The 16,627-nt window shown below is 37.0% G+C and overlaps 2 protein-coding genes across 2 annotated transcripts; both read left to right on the top strand.

The window, feature by feature from the left end:
• The first annotated feature begins 108 nt into the window (after nucleotides 1–108).
• On the top strand, nucleotides 109–5,873 carry LOC134648113 (uncharacterized). The gene is made up of 9 exons (XM_063502583.1): nucleotides 109–220; nucleotides 678–1,066; nucleotides 1,355–1,571; nucleotides 1,905–2,053; nucleotides 2,360–2,551; nucleotides 2,886–3,066; nucleotides 3,910–4,133; nucleotides 4,982–5,185; nucleotides 5,700–5,873. The coding sequence occupies exons 1-9, from the start codon at nucleotides 121–123 to the stop codon at nucleotides 5,826–5,828; spliced, it is 1,785 nt and encodes a 594-aa protein (XP_063358653.1). The 5' UTR covers nucleotides 109–120; the 3' UTR covers nucleotides 5,829–5,873.
• Nucleotides 5,874–6,008: 135 nt separating this feature from the next.
• On the top strand, nucleotides 6,009–16,245 carry LOC134648114 (sodium- and chloride-dependent glycine transporter 2-like). Its single transcript, XM_063502584.1, has 12 exons — nucleotides 6,009–6,223; nucleotides 6,545–6,676; nucleotides 7,020–7,174; nucleotides 7,938–8,005; nucleotides 10,693–10,825; nucleotides 12,178–12,312; nucleotides 12,584–12,687; nucleotides 13,068–13,305; nucleotides 13,624–13,759; nucleotides 15,068–15,267; nucleotides 15,457–15,585; nucleotides 16,065–16,245. The coding sequence occupies exons 1-12, from the start codon at nucleotides 6,100–6,102 to the stop codon at nucleotides 16,212–16,214; spliced, it is 1,704 nt and encodes a 567-aa protein (XP_063358654.1). The 5' UTR covers nucleotides 6,009–6,099; the 3' UTR covers nucleotides 16,215–16,245.
• The last annotated feature ends 382 nt before the right edge of the window (nucleotides 16,246–16,627 follow it).

Here is a 16,627-nt window from a genome sequence, read left to right as displayed (position 1 = left end):
AGTTTTCTTACATTAATCGCGTAGTTTTTTATTTATTCGGATTGAATAAGAATATCTTATTTGCGATTATTTTTTAATTTAATCTACTTATTTATCCCCTTAAAAAATATTAACAAGAAAATGCCGCCAAAAGAACCGGCCAAAAAAACTGCACTGCCGGTTGCACGTCTACCAATAAGTGACTCAAGTCTTGTTTTATTACCTGATAATGTTTTGGAAGGTATTGCAATGCACTTATAATTATATTTTTGTTTCCCCTACTACTAACATAATTATTTTTATAATTGCCTTCTTTATTCTCACGGGACAAAAGGTAATAAAACTTAACTGTCAAGATGTCATTTCAGGGGTTCTCAAAGCACCGGTAAATTAATATAAAGTTTTCATTTCGATACATATAAGTATTTAAATAATAAATTAAATTAAAATAACACAAAATATAACGGAACCAATTTGCATGTATGTATTTGTTTTGCATTAAACTTAAAAAAGAACTCTATCTCAATACGAGTGACATCAAACTAGGTGTATCGGGACAAATATACCAGTGCAATGCATAAATTATGCGTACTAAATAATATTTTAATTTATATTACTGACAATAGCAAACAATGATTATATTATTTCAAATTCCTTCCCCACACTTTCTTGATCGTAAACCCAATCCTTATTCCAAGGATTCCAAGAACGACTGGAAACGGGTATCGACTGGACCCACGAAGCACTAGCTCGAAGATATCACCGATCAAAATGCCTAAGAGAGGATATACCTACAGTACCCTTCAGTAAAGGACTACAGAACAGGATTCAGAAAAGTATCCTCAGCGGATTTCTAGACGAAAACTCACCTATAAGCCTTCAGGACCAATGGGAGATACTTTTACCCTTAACTCAATGGGACATAAGTAGATTTAGTAATGAAGAAGGGAAGGCTTGCTTCCGCAGTGTCAACTGTATCACCGATAATGTGGAGAACCTTATAAAGAGAGCAGTGAAAGCTGGGGATCGTGCCCTTTTGAGGAAAGACTTAAAGGAGGTTCCGATTTTGAGAATTTTCGACTCAAAGGTAACTAGACCTATTAGGAATTTTAGTACTTAAAAAGAAATATAATTATTTTCTGCAAATAGTTATGATGAAAAGCATATTTGTTTTTTTATCAAGTTCGTGGCGAAGAAGCATATAACCTGCCGGACGCTTTTAACTCCTCACGCAAAAAGAAAACCATGCCCTACTCGTGCGATTTAATTTTGTCAAAGATATTTGTGTCCACTATAACAGATATAGGGTCCCTAATAATAATCAATCAATCGAGTAGGTAAGCACCTAAGTTTTTAAAATAAGTACATTTTATAGATTACCGAGTTAGACAGCGGCCTCTCCGAATTCACCAAACTGGTGACATTGAATCTGTGTGGCAACTACATTGGTGACATAGACGCCGCCTTCCTTCCTCCAGGGCTGAAACTACTCGAGCTCCAAGCTAATCGGATATCGAGAACTGAAACGTTCGCGGAACACCTGCCGCCAACCTTGCTGTATTTGGGCTTGGCTAAGAATTTATTGACAAACGGTAATCCAATTAGATAAATATGGTAGTTATTGCTAACAAATATAGCAAAAAACTTGAGTCTTCTTTTTACATCACCAAAAATGGTTACCAAAAATTATTGGAATCTGTTCTAAAGGCAATTTCGAAGTGATGAGGTAAGTACTAACAATTCTATGCTATAGACCTAATTGTAGTCATATCTAGACAAATATGAAGTAGTATAGTAGGTAATCCAATGCTAGGTAGTCAATATTTTACTAATGTTTCACATTCTAGTACAGATTTCTTAGTATTACAGTTTACAGAAGAGCTAGGCTATTGTTTGAAAGTAAGTAGGTGTGTATATTTTTTCAGAAAGTCTTCAAGGATTACCAAGACTACCACACGTTATCACAACTTTGGATCTGTCTGAAAACGACATCTATAATCTTGAAACGGTACTAGATGGCCTGGGTACGCTGCCGTATCTCATGGCATTATCGCTCGCCGGTAACCCGTGTTCAGTAAGCTACCAAATTCACGCGCTTCGTAGTTAAAATGTTTTTGGATAGATGGCGCTAGTAGTCTTAAAAGATACTATAGTTTTGCTGTTATTTTGTCGGAGATTATTAAAAACCTTGAAAACCATCGAACAGAAGTCCTTGGATTGTTATATCCTAGCTTATGTGAGCGTAGCAAATGGCGGAATCACTACCAAACCAAAGTTTAGGCGCTCAGACTCTGGGGGACCAAGGGTATACCATTTTATGCTCATTTGATTGGTCTAAACATTAACTAAAAAAAAAATATGCTTTATCACATCCTTCCAGGTCTGCTTGGGCTACAGCTCCATAATTACCATGAGACTACCGAATCTACAATGGCTGGACTCCCGTGAGATACTGCCCACGGATAGACCAAAATATTTCGTGGAACCACACCCTGATGACTACCGATCCAATCACTTCAACTTTACTGTACTGCGAATCATGTCTATACCTCAGCCACCGAAACAAGATAAGGTATAATAAAACACTGAAAAAAGTAGAACTTTAGCCTCAGCCTTATTAGCAATCCCGTATCCCGTTTAAATGGAGGCCTCTAACCTAAACCCAAACCAAAACTCAAGGTGTTTAGCGACTGACATCAGACTTTTCGGTATAGAAGCGAAAATATGCTCTTTGCAATAAGGTATGTGTCATATACCTACTAAAGAAAAAGTGACCAACCTAGCCCTGCTGTTATTTGAAAATCTAAATGCAATAAAATATATGAGTATGAGTCTGAGTAACATTGTTTGTATAGGTAGAGTCTTTGCCATATTTAAGATAAAAATGCACCAAATGCTATTCATAGGGCGCCACAACGACGTTCCACATAGAACTAGAGCTGCCCCTCTTGGATTCTAAGAGAAGGAATTTCCTGATGTTCAGACGCAACGAATCTCTGAGAGAGATGCTGCCGCTGCCTGAGTACGAATCCGAAGTGTTATTGGGAGTAAAAACGCTGACGTCGTCGATTGCGGGGCCCAGTCACAGTGGACAGACAGACATAGGTATAGAAAGAAACTGTTTATTTTCATATAGGTTAGAGGTATAATCATTTATTACTCAGTTACAATCTCTATATTTGGAGACATTTAGCTATAGATGCGTGCGAATGTGCCGCAAATAGATTACCCGTTTAAAGCGAAACTTGCATGAGTTGCGCAAATTAAGCGCGCAATCTGCAGCTCTATATCTGGACGCACCATGACATCGTCAACGCAGTTAGGGTCAGTTGCACCAAACTTTCTGTCACCGTTAAAACATTTGCTAAATTTTATTGTATGACAAGCTTCATAATTCACTGCTGTGTGACTTTGACTTAATAAATTGTGGTTGAGACAACTGGCCCTAAATTAGCCATTCATAATGTTATAGCAACGATAGCTCTCAGTTCCTGTATATTACTGTACAACTGCTGAGGTCAATCGGAACTCTAACCAAAATCAGCAACGACGAACGTTCATCATTAACCATACATTTTCCAAAAGAAAATTAGCTTCGAGGAAACTAGTGGGACCAGTTTTACTACATATGTGATTTTACTAACGATGGTATTCCATCTGTCCAAAATCTTTGTCCAATGTGCATTTGATCAAAGAAATTGAGTGACTTCATAAAATATACTAGAAACTCCGACATTTAATTAAAATGATTACCCAAATACCTAGTATAAAAACTTAAACGAAGATATTGGATAAGTGGAATGTCCTTCAAAGAAATTTGTTCAAATATTGGACATAGAAATTTGACAAAGATATTGGACACATGGAATACCACCCTGAACACCACTAACTTAGTAGTACAGGCATTCATATAATGAAAAATATCGACAGACCTTGAAACCACCACACATGAATCCACACAAGATATCTACGCCCACCTGGTACCCAAGGAGTCCCGTGAGATCCTCAACTACACCGTCTTTGAGAGCAACAAAGTGCAGTGGAACAAGATGATGAATTTCCAAGAGCCTACCATCAGGATCTTCTGTCCGGACCTCGTTGCTCTGAGGGACACCTTTCAAACTGTGGTTACTCTGAGACTGGTGTATACAGTGGTAAGTTATATAATTATTAAACAAACTTAACGTTACGCAACACAGTGCGTCCGCTTTTCGTGGCAGCTTCCGATATGCTGCAACGAAGTGTTGGAACAATTTACCGCCACCAATCAGAAACGGCAAATCCGTCACCTCTTTTAAGTACAACCTAAAAAAGTATTTACTGGCAACCCAACAAGATTTATAACTTAGCGGACATATTCATAAAGAAATAAAAATTTGTGAACAATAAGATATATTTGTCGACTCTCTCTCTCTCTCTCTCTTTCCTTCTATGTGTTATGTCTAATCTGTCTGGTTCTGTTTATTTTTTATTTATCTATTAGTTTTAAGTTTTAGCTTTTAATTTTGGGTGCCCCGAAAACCAGCGCAGTGTCTGACATATACACAGCTTTAAATGCTGAGCGGCATCCTATTTGGTGTACCTTTGTTTATTTAATTCTCTGTTGTACCTAATGTGTGTTTTTTACGCCAAATAAATATTTTCTATTTCTATTCTATCATCATACTGCTCGTTTTAGGTTCGACTAGAGCAGAATCTAGTATAATTTCACAGTACATATTTAACAGTTTACAAGCTTTTGACAAGCAAAATTTTCAAGCAATACTTGAAGCAGATCCAAATGTCCGATTGATTTAAATATTATCTAACAAAAAGGAAATCGTTCGAAAATATAATGTCATAAGTACCTACCATCGATTAGTCTTGTGAAAACGACTTAGTAGTACGAGGTTTCAATAACAAAACAACATCACTGAGCTACAGAAAATCGTCTACAAAAATACAGTCGTCTATAAAAGCCCTTATCTAAGATGACATTTCTGACAATAAATATTTATTTCAGGTAATGGGGAAACAAGGTAAACCAGAAAAGGGCCGGAAAAGCACTACAGTGATCAAGCATTCGCCAGGCGAATACCGAGTAGTTCTCGCCACCATACGCTGCGCCTTGAAGAACCCAGACTGGAGCCAGCCCTTCCAGCACTTTCATTGGGACGACTCACTCGGCACCAATGATGCAATACATTGGGGCGATGGGGACCTTGCGGTAAGATCATAAATTAGCACACACTAATAGTTACTGTTCCTGCCCTAGTAGCACGGTCGCAGTTTTATCATTTATCACCATGCCTGTCACGTTCTAACAAGTATGTAAGTGCGAAAGTGACGGGCTTAGTGATAGTGGATAAAAATGGAACCGTGCTGAGCCCGCTGATTGTGAGTAATAGGTATGTGACGACTCGCTTCGCGCTCAACATTAATACTACCAATAATCATTCTTATAAATCAAAATATAGCTTGACCCGTGTACTGACAGTGCGACAGGCGTGTTATCTGTGGACTTAACAAACGCTAAAGCTCTCGTTTCCTAGGATAGCGGTGCCGTCATATAGCGGCCGACTCCATACAAAATACTACTCCATCGATATTTAGCCATATGAAGACGGCCGTTAATAACGAGCTTTAGCGACAGTACTGTAAGCGAAAGTGTTAAGAGATACCTTTATTACCTACTTCAAAAATTTTGATTGAGAAATTCAATAAGCACTTTTCATATCCAGATTCTCCAGTATCTTCAAGGTCCAACCAAAGCCGCAAAAGGAAAACCAGAAGCAGACGCGGCCAAGCAACCCGTTCCTGATAATCTGACGTGCCACTTCAGCTTCGGAATTGACGCTACCCGGTTCTAAAATACAAGGAAGCAAACCTTATAAAATAAACCGTTGTCAATCCAATTCGTATATCCTTTATTTGGACCTACCAGTACCCAACAACTCATTATCCTATTGAACTGAATACGATTTGTAATCTCTCCTGACTCAGTGTCGCGAGGACCCCTATCGTTTGCGTTGGAACGTGACTGGTCAGTTGGTAAAAAAAGAATCTGGTTTAGTAAACAAAAAATATCAAAGCGGTACAAATTGTGCTATCAGTGTTTTGAACAATCTTACGAGTTTGCAAATGACGGGGGCGCCTCGTGAACGCTGGGGCAGCCAGATTGAGTATTTGTTATCATGTTTAGGGTACGCGGTTGGCATTGGAAACGTCTGGAGATTTCCTTATCTATGCTATAGGAATGGTGGAGGTAAATATTTACCGCTAAATAAGCCTAATAAGCAAATCAACTGAATAAAGCCAATAAAGCTGTATCGAGAGATGAAAAATATATTGCAAGTGGGATTTCTCCTAAACGATCGCTAAGTAAGTAAGGGTTGCAGCAGCCGTCCCAAAATAATGGAAAATTGAAAAAAAAGATGACTAATATTGCAATATTGGTTGTGAAATTCTGGAACGTTGGCTTATATTAAAGACGTTTGTAAACTCGACTATACATCAATAGGTAATAAAATACTGTTAAACCAAAAATGAAACATGCGTCATATCATTCTGTTGTAATTATTTGCAGGCGCATTCCTTGTCCCCTATTTCCTCACCCTGTTTGTTTGTGGGATTCCACTGGTGTACCTGGAGACGACACTTGGGCAGTTCGCCAGTGCAGGATGCATATCCGTCTTCAACATAAATCCTTTGCTCAAAGGTAAGTCAAAACGAATTACTAAAAAGTTTGCTTATATAAAAAAAAAATTACTCATTAATTTTGCTTTGTTCACTTGGATTTTAAAACTAAATCCTTTTATTATGTATAGTAGAACGGTTCACCTTTAAATCCTTTTAAATTCCCGATGCAAAAAGAGGTATGTTTAAGATCAATTGTAATTAAGTGTCTGTCTGTGACATTGTAGCTCTTGAACAGACATCTGTGTAAAGGTATGTATTATTTATTCCTTTTTCTGATGAGGTATTTACAAAAATGTTTTCCCTGATAAGTAATCCTCTTCCTGTAATAAGTAGGTCTCTTCATAGTTATAATTTAATTTCAGGGGCCGGATATGCTGCTGTCGTTCTAAACGTGATAGCCATAGTTTATTTCTCCACCATTCTGGCATACCCGATCCTCTTCATCTACCATTCATTCAGCTCTCCGCTGCCTTGGCAACACTGCGGGAATTCCTGGAACACTGACAAATGTGTTGAGGTAAATGTAGTAAACTAAGTTACTGTTACAAACGTAAGTGCGCTTTGGGAAAAAGTAATAGTGGTAACACACTATCGCACTGCACCGCAACCTTGATGCGTCGCACCCATAAGTGAGAGCGAAGAAGAGCTATCAGGGCTATAACCGCGAAAATCGAAGATCGCAAATTGCGGGCATTTTTCTCTGTCACTCTAATTACGCCTTCATTGGAGTAAAAGAGTAAGATCCCCGCAATTTGCGAAAAACGGTTTTCTCGGTAGCCCCTCTGTTTCTCGGTCTCACTATTATGGGTGCGACGCACCAAGGTCGCGGTGCGGTGCGATAGTGTGTTACCAATTTAAAACATGTCTAGACCAAAAGCCCGATTCATATTTAACTACTTGTCACGGTTTCGATACGACCTTGAGGTCTTGGTGACTGGCGCGCATCTCACGCACGACTTTCACTCCATTTCGTATGCACCAATCAGCGTATGCGATCTTCTAGGTTGTATCAAAACAAGACCAAAATCGTTACAACTTTTTAAATCTGAATCTGGCTCCAAGTCGGGTTCGCGAACTGTATTCAGACCAAAACTGAAGTTCCAAAAAAAAATTTTACAACTTCACAAAAGTTTGAACACGGAGGAAAAAACATAATGTAGATATTTATAGTTGATCGCGAGGTCTACATAACTCGCTTCTCGTCGGCTTGTCTCAAACAAGTTGACTGCTTGAAAACAATTGAGAATTTTTTAATAACCTCGGTTTCATTTTATTTTCAGATAACCAGTAATTCGAGCATATTTACCAGTAATGGAACTATTACAACTCCTGAAGACGAATTCTATCAGTAAAAACACAATCTTTTTATTCAATTTAAAATATCACTAGCACTACATAGTATAAAACAAAGTCGCTTCCCGCTGTCTATCAGTCTGTCTGTATGTATGCTTAGATCTTTAAAACTACGCAACGGATTTTGATGCGGTTTTTTAAATAGATAGAGTGATTCAAGAGGAAGGTTTATGTAAAATTTGTTATCCCGTGCGAAGCCGGGGCGGGTCGCTAGTCGAAAATAAAATAAATCTTTTTCATGGATGAATCACAATAGGGTCGTTCTCGCATTTCGTGCAAATCGGTGTTTTCGGAAATTTACCAAAAATGTGGTGGAGTTTTCAAATATCTGTTAATGCAAGGTTACAACATAGGGCCTAAAGTATATGTCTCTCCAATGAACAATTCTAAAAAGGTTTGTATTTTCTTTATATGTACAATTAACACCCAATTTTTTCATTCATCTCTACATGTAACGCGTGAAGATATAACTTTGACCTACATTTTAACCTTAAGATACTACAAATAGAAAATTCGTTGTTTGTTCAATAAATGACTTATTTAGTTATGTTTTAAATCGTATAATATTAGAAGCTAGAAATAAATAATAAAAACTATACAGCCTTATAAGTGTATGGTTGAAGTAATTTCTTCATTACCGACGCGAGAAATAGATTAGCTATATTTTGCTATATAGCGAGGGTATATAGCGCCTACCGCCGATGCAACACATTGTTCGTCAATCAGTTGGCCACGTGATCTCGTAGCGGACGCCCGTATGCCGCTGTTAGCGAAAATATATACGATCTCTCCTGTCGGGAAGGAGTGTGGTTCTCGTTAGTCTTCATCGCCATCGCGTGATTTATACAGTAAGTAGCAAGTGTACATTATTATAATTATACGTAATGAAGTGTTTTAGTGTCGCCTTTCAGATGGTTTATTCTGCAAAATTAAGGTCTGATGCCAACTGATGTAGGCGACAAAAACTTCCAAAACTTCATTCATATCGGTTTCATTCACTTCTTTTCCTTCCAATTTTACTGGGGAAGGTAATGAATGACTTAAGAAGGTAATGATAATATATTCGAGGCAGTGCATTTAATGGAAAGAGGCTTAGTTATTATAAATATTACGTTGTTATAAACATTTAAAACTGTATATGATAATAGGGGAGCCCAACCGGGGAGCCTTTGTAGTCTAAGATGGTCGACCTTCACCGATATGTCTGACGGATGAAACTTACATATTATGAAAGAAAATATGTTCCTGAACATAAATAAATAGGGTTGCTTAAAGAAATATGGTCAAGACTATTTTTAATTATTTTTTGAAAAAAAAATTTTTCTTCAAATTTCACCGATCTGTCTGACAAACGAAATAAGTTCCAATGGAAAGTATACAACTTGTACAATATAAATCAACTAGGTTGCCTATCTTTTTCCGGTCACTATTATGTGGTTATAGGGTTGCTTGCGAAAATCCGGTCACAAATAAGGGTTGCCAGGCTTTTAAATAAAATAAGAAGGGAAGACTTTTAGCGATAACTCATAAACGGCTTAACTTATCAAGTTTGCTTTAATTTTGTTTGAATGAGTTTATTAAGCACTATTTTTATGATTTTTTTTATATTTTTTGAATCGATTTTTCAAAAGTTAGAAGGAATAACCGTTTTTTGTTCTTTCTAAATTATTATTTCCGAAATGATTCACTTTATCAAAAAATGTTGTTTGCAAACTCCTATTTATTTTTAAAGACCTATCCAACGACACCCCACACTATAGGGTTCAAACGATAAAAAAAATTACATAGTTACAAAACGCGAATGATTTAAATATATTTTGTCTATGCTAATTTTTGAAAATTTGAAAACTATGTTTTATGTGATATGGTGCGCAGATGATCAAACCGACTTAACAAACACTTGGGGTTGACAATCTCGACTTATAATGATGATAAGTAAATGGTAAATGTACCATCTAGCTTGAACATTATAAGTTGAGATTGTCAACCCCAAGTGTATGTCAAGTCGGTTTGATCATCTCCGCAGTGCTTAAGACACATGTTTTTAATATTGTTGATTTTAATTGGTGTTAATTTTCTTGAAATACAGTATTTTTATGTTTGATTTCATAAGTTTGTTTCATTACCGTCCACTGATAAAATTACCATCTCGGCCGATTTCATTACCAGCGCGTAGTTCATTACCAGTAGCCTTATTAAATGAAAAGTAATAACGTTACAAAGGTGCCTTTAGCAGAAAAATGTTAATAAATGAATCCACAAATTGACGAAACTCAAAAGTTTACCATTTAAAAGAAAAATTACAAATCGAGAGAATCTCACCGATTTGCACGAAATGAGAGAATGACCCAATAATAAATTTACACGGTTGTTTAGGTACCTGGTAGTTATATTTTATTCTCAACAACGCAAATAGTTTTTATTAAGAATAATAATTAGGTATAACTGAAAATGTTCGCAAAGGTCCATTACCTATTCTGGATCAGCATAATATAGTTTGTCAAAGGACTGTCTCATTTCAAACAGACAGAGAGAATCATACTATCTTTGTCTTACACTACCTAGTACTAGCACCCAAAAGAAAAGGATGAGTGTAGTTTTTTTTGTTCTTATTTACTGACAATTTGGTTTGACCAACTGTAATTAAGAACCAATGTAAAAAGGACCGTCTTATTGTTCCAGCATACGCTTGTTGCGAATGTCGTCAGGCATACACGAGATCGGCGGCATGGTGTGGCCAGTGTTCTGGTGCAACCTGATAGGCTACGTGCTCGTGTACGTGTCCATCTGCAACGGTGTCAAAAGTGTTGGTAAGGTAAGTCGAACAACAACAATTCCTTGGTTGAAGTAAGAGAACATCTTTTCACCACACTGTGTCTCTTTATTCTTCAAAGATGAATGAGAAATTTGCATTTGATATAAATTTTCAGTATTTTTTCCTCCTTGCAACGCTCGAGATTCCCCTTTTCAAGCCACCCTTTTTTGACTGATAGCGAGTGCGCTACGCTCGTGGTTCAATTATGGAATCTTTGGCTTGCTAGAGTATCAATATGCTAATATTGTTTAACCCTTTGTTAGCACAAACTTTGCCCCCTTGTTAAACAAATTTATATGACAGAATGAATATTGCACTCCTTTGTATAATAAAACCGCGAACAACATTAGTCTGTAACAACTGAAAGTTATTTTTTTATAACAACCCAACCCATATAGATGGAAATGTACAATACGCAATAAAATAATTCAGTAGCAGCAGAGACAAAGTTTATAGTAGGTATATTCCGTATATTAGATACTGAAAAGTATCTCAAAATCTCAATTGAACACAAGAGTAGGTAGCGTGTTTCAAATTTGGTCCAAACTACTACTTAGTTAATTTACAGTGCAGAAATTGCGTCTGTTAGTACGTATATTTAAAATTTAAATAGAAACCAGGTCACTATGTCAACATCCCAAAAATACTCAAAGCTTACTTAGCAATGTGCATCAGAATTAAAAACGACACGCACTTGGTGTTGGACCAATGGGGCGTTCCGTACCTTTATACGATATAAAAAGCAATACCCAGCAAAAGGATGTATCTTCCCGGCACTTGCGTCTTTTTATAGGCGTAAGATCCAAATTTTACACAAATAGGTATGCGTTATAATTTTTGAGATAAATAAATGGCTGTGAAATACGGACAGACGGACGGCGGGATAGACAGAGAAACCGGGTTTTAAAAATAAGGGTTTCGATTTTAGCATTTTGGCTATGGAACCCTAAAAATGACGGTAAGGTGAGTCAACCTGGCACGTTGCCGCCACTGTCACTCACAAAACTTTCTTTTTTGTGTTTATTTGTGCTACCTATATTTATTTTTATCGTAACATTTTTACTAGATACTGTTGTACATGTACAAGTTAATTCTAAATTACTGTTGCCAATCCTGTTATATTGTGATCGGTATTATTTTTAGATCACTTTTGAAAATAGGCTGCGTTAAAAAACATGTGTTCCTTTTTTTATCAAAATCAAAAATGTCTTTATTGCAAGATTATGGTACATTTACAATAGTAAAGATGTATTCAGTACCTACTGTTATTTACCTCTTGTCATATATTCTGTCCTATTAAATGGACTATGAACTAGTATATTTAAAGGCTTTGCCGCCGTGTTTGTTCACAGATTGTGTACTTCACAGTGGTATTCCCCTACGTGGTGTTGTGCGTGTTGTTCATTCGCGGCGTTACGCTGCCTGGCGCTTGGCAGGGTATTACTTTCTACGTGTGGCCCGACTGGCAGAAACTGGCAAACTCGAAGGTGCAAACGAACATGTAATATAGAATATAAATATAACTATTAACACATCCGTATTTTACTGGCGTGGGGGGGGATGAACAATGAAATTCATGTCATGAGATCTTTACCCTGCAGCGTGACTTACCATACCTATATCTATACCTAGGCGTGGCTGAACAATCACAGATGATCTTTGTTCAAAAATAATAAAAAGTTGGATTCTTTTTTAGTATCTCAACAGTATATAATTATATATTTTACTTAGGTATTTACCTAGTAATCATAATTTCAGGTTTGGGCAGATGCCGCTATGCAACTGTTCTATTCACTAGGACCCGGTTGGGGAGGATTAGTCAGTATGGCGAGTTTCAATAAATTTCATTATAAAAACTTAAGGTTAGTAATACTTCAAAAAAATCTAGTTAATTGACCAAGCAAGAGCGAAGATCCCCGTTGAGTTTGGGCAAATATGCTTTCGATTCTGTCCGGATGATTTCCTCTATAAGTCGCATTTCTCAATCGATTCTCGTAAAATTCTCGTTATCTCTTCTCGTTAAATGTTCCATAACTATACATGTTTTTGGATAGGTATTTATCAAACTGGCGAAGCCGGGGTTGAAGAGGTCCATAGCTCACAGAGCCAGTAGTTTGTTTATTTAAATTATTTTTCTCAACGAATGTTAGAAATAACAAGTAACAACTCGTTTTTCACCCAACCATTACTATACTTCCGTTATATATAATTAACTAAACTTAAAATCCTGATTGTATTTCAGATCGTCTATATTAATTCCCCTAATCAACAGTGGAACTAGTATCTGGGCAGGTTTCGTAGTGTTCTCCGTGCTAGGCTTCGCCGCAGAACGGGCGGGGGTCCCTATAGACAAAGTGGCGACCGCGGGTCCGGGGCTCGCGTTTGTCACGTACCCTGCCGCTGTGTCCATGATGCCCGCATCCAACTTCTGGGCCCTCACGTTCTTTGTTATGCTATTCCTCTTAGGCATCGATACCATGGTAAGTAAAAGGATTGCCACCATTGTGCAATTCTCCTACATTAATCTCAATTTCGATGTCTAATTAATATTCTGTTCCCCATTCATGAGTTAAGTTAGGTTTGTTTTCAGCTCTGCTTTGAAGCAGATTACGTCTAGTTCCAATAGATGACCAGAAATATATCTGAGTATTATTTCGAGTCTATTATATTATTGACAATGCAATTCTATTTAGATAACAATGTGGGCAGGATTCCAATCCAATAAAGAGTAAACCAAAATTCAACTCCATTCCGTTTCAATTTCTGACACGATATAATAAAACCCAATATTGTTTCAGTTCGTGACAATAGAAGCCGTAATCGCTGGCTTCATGGACGAATTTCCGAAATTACGGGGTCATAAACGATTGATAACGTTCCTTACGTGTGTTGTACTCTTCCTTTCGGGCATCATTTGCAATACTGAGGTAAGCGGTAAACAATAATTTCATCCAAGAAACTCGACTACGCGGACGTGGAAGTATAAACGCTATAACGACTTACTTTGTGGGGATAATGTAGTCAAGTATTTGCCCAAATACGGATTTGGATTTCTTTTGTTTTTCTATACTAAAAAAATAGATGTAACAATAATATTTATGCGAATAACTCCAAATGGCTTTCTAGCATTAGGTATAAATAATTAATTATGCATCTGTAAACTGAAAACTATGGTGCGATGCGATAGTGGATAACATGGCATTAGTAGCCCAGTTTTATCTAGCAAACATAGTTCAAAAAGAACTATAGGCATGTTGCGTGACTCCGACTTTCGCATAGTTTCACGATAATCGCGAGGCATTCTTAGTGCAGCGTGGTGTACTGGTGTAGCTTCAAATTGCGACTTTATGTTACGACACATAACATTTTTGCTTTATGGGCTTTTGTCAAGCAAGGTCGTGATTTTAAAGTCGGGCAAAATGTTTGACTCAGACACATTCAAAGACTATTATTCTAGTGTAGGTAGGTACGTAATTACGTATGTTTATGGTCTCTGTCAATTTCTTTGACTTGTTCGTTCCTAAGACAAGCCAGTTAAAACAGAGATATTTTTTAAACCTTTTATTAATTTCAATATTTTAATTGACATATTATATATCAAAGACCTTCTAATAGATAACGTCTATTATATACTTTATTGTTTGTACCTAGGGGTCATCCATTAATTACGTCACACGTTTAGGGGGAGGGAGGGGGTCAAGAAAATGTGACATGTTGTGACATGGGGGAGGGGGGAGTCACAAACATTGTGATGTCACTTTAACTTCATCAGTAACCGAAAATTATTTTATATATTTTTTTTCGCTGTACAGTTAAATAATGAGATTTTGGATGTAACTTTCGTTGTGTTATAAAACTATACTAATATATATATATATATACTAATATTTATATATCAAAAATATTTTTTTATTAAAAAAATAATGCCGAGTGTTATTGTCGATTTCTTTGAAAACAAAATTGCCCAAATAGTGACGTCACACTAGGGGGGGAGGGGTTTGCAAAATGTGACCAAGTGTGACAAGGAGGGGGAGGGGTAAAAAAACCTAGAAAATCGTGTGACGTAATTAATGGATGATCCCCTATAGCATATACTAATACTAATCTATGTCTATAGCTATGCTTTATTTCACACATAAGTTTGTGCCATTTGTTTTTATTCATTGGCTTATAAGAATGGACCACTGCGACCCGTGTAAAAAGCTTGACTTCAGCACAATATTGAAACTTCTTTTTTTCAAGGAGGCATCCATGTCATTGGCCTCCTTGATACACATGTGGCCATCGCCGCGGCACCGGTAGTGTGTTTGATGGAGCTCATAGCCGCGGTGTACACGTACGGCGGCTCAAAACTGAGTCTGGATGTACGCTTTATGACAGGGCGACCGCTGAGGCCGTTCTGGCTTCTTGTGTGGCGGTATATAGTACCACCTTTCTTATTGGTAAGTGTATGGCATTTATAGCTTGTGACCTTCTACTCTTAAGGAGGCGCGTGGAGCATAGGAATGTGGAACACATTGATATACTTTCCATTTTTCCCTATTGCTGAACATTTTTTTTAAGGCATGTCATGTTTGATTATTGGCCAATAATTCATCATCTTTGTCTAAATACTTTATATTTTCATACAGGTCATAATCGTATATGAAATGCGACAAACTACAGACCTTGCGGGGCTGTGTATCGCCTTGTGTTCCGTCATGTGTATACCGGTGTACGCCATCAGGGTCCTGTATCAATCTAGAGGTCCTCTGATACAGGTAATTATTTAAAATGTTCCTATTTCTTATTCTTAGACACCATGTTATTTCATTTGGTTTATTAAATCTCCACATGCCTTATGTTGCTGTTAATGTTAGCGATCGGCACAAAACTGTCAAATGCCAATTTTTTATCACAAAACGTAAAGCAGACGTTACTTATCTAGAAATTATACCTAAACTTAATTTAGGTTACAACTAAAACCAAACAAAAATAATAATGCCCTTAAATAATAATACTTATATAATTCTTCTTTGGATAATTACTAATTCAAGTAGTAAGCAGATATTGAATCTCCTATGTTCGTTATTAAAAATAGTTTAAAACATAATGCATTAAGTATTAAGTATGAAATTTGGTAGGTTCGAGTGGTTAAGTTTTATTTTCTCTAATATTATTTACATCATCGTTTTTGCCATTCTGGCTACTGAACCCTATTAATATGATATTATCATATTACTATAGCTTTACATTTTAGCGTATCCGTGAAAATTGCCGCGCGAGCAAGGAGTGGGGTCCTGTAGACCCAGATTTGCGACTAAGTTGGCTCGCGGCGCGGAAGCATGAGCGGACCAAGCGGCAAGCCATCAGCGAAATCAAGTGCTTCGGGCATGAACAAGCTGTGTGATCAACTCAATAAAACTGTGTACATTTATAAACTTGCGTTTTCATTTTGTTATCCCAACTTCTATCAGTAGCGTTTTCACAGTAGCTTCCTACAGCCTTGCACTTATATTTTTATAAAAGCTACATGATATTCGAACCAAGAGGAAATTACCTAGATCTTATTGGTTTTAGTCCAATTTCCTCACGATATTTCCTATCACCGAAAAGCGACTGGTAAATATGGTAGTCGTAATCAGTTCCGAGAAACTAAGGCTACCAAATGCAAATGCACGAGCAAACCTTTCAAATAGATTATGTCGAGGTCAAAGAGACAATTCAGATGTATATCGAATTTTATATTTATGTGAACCTAAAGTGGATACGATGGACAATAAACATGAAAACCCCGATAAAGATACTCATAACTTGTTGCCT

This window comes from Cydia amplana, chromosome 5 (assembly GCF_948474715.1).
Source record: "Cydia amplana chromosome 5, ilCydAmpl1.1, whole genome shotgun sequence".
Lineage (NCBI taxonomy): Eukaryota > Metazoa > Arthropoda > Insecta > Lepidoptera > Tortricidae > Cydia > Cydia amplana.
This window is presented reverse-complemented; position numbering and strand designations above follow the sequence as displayed.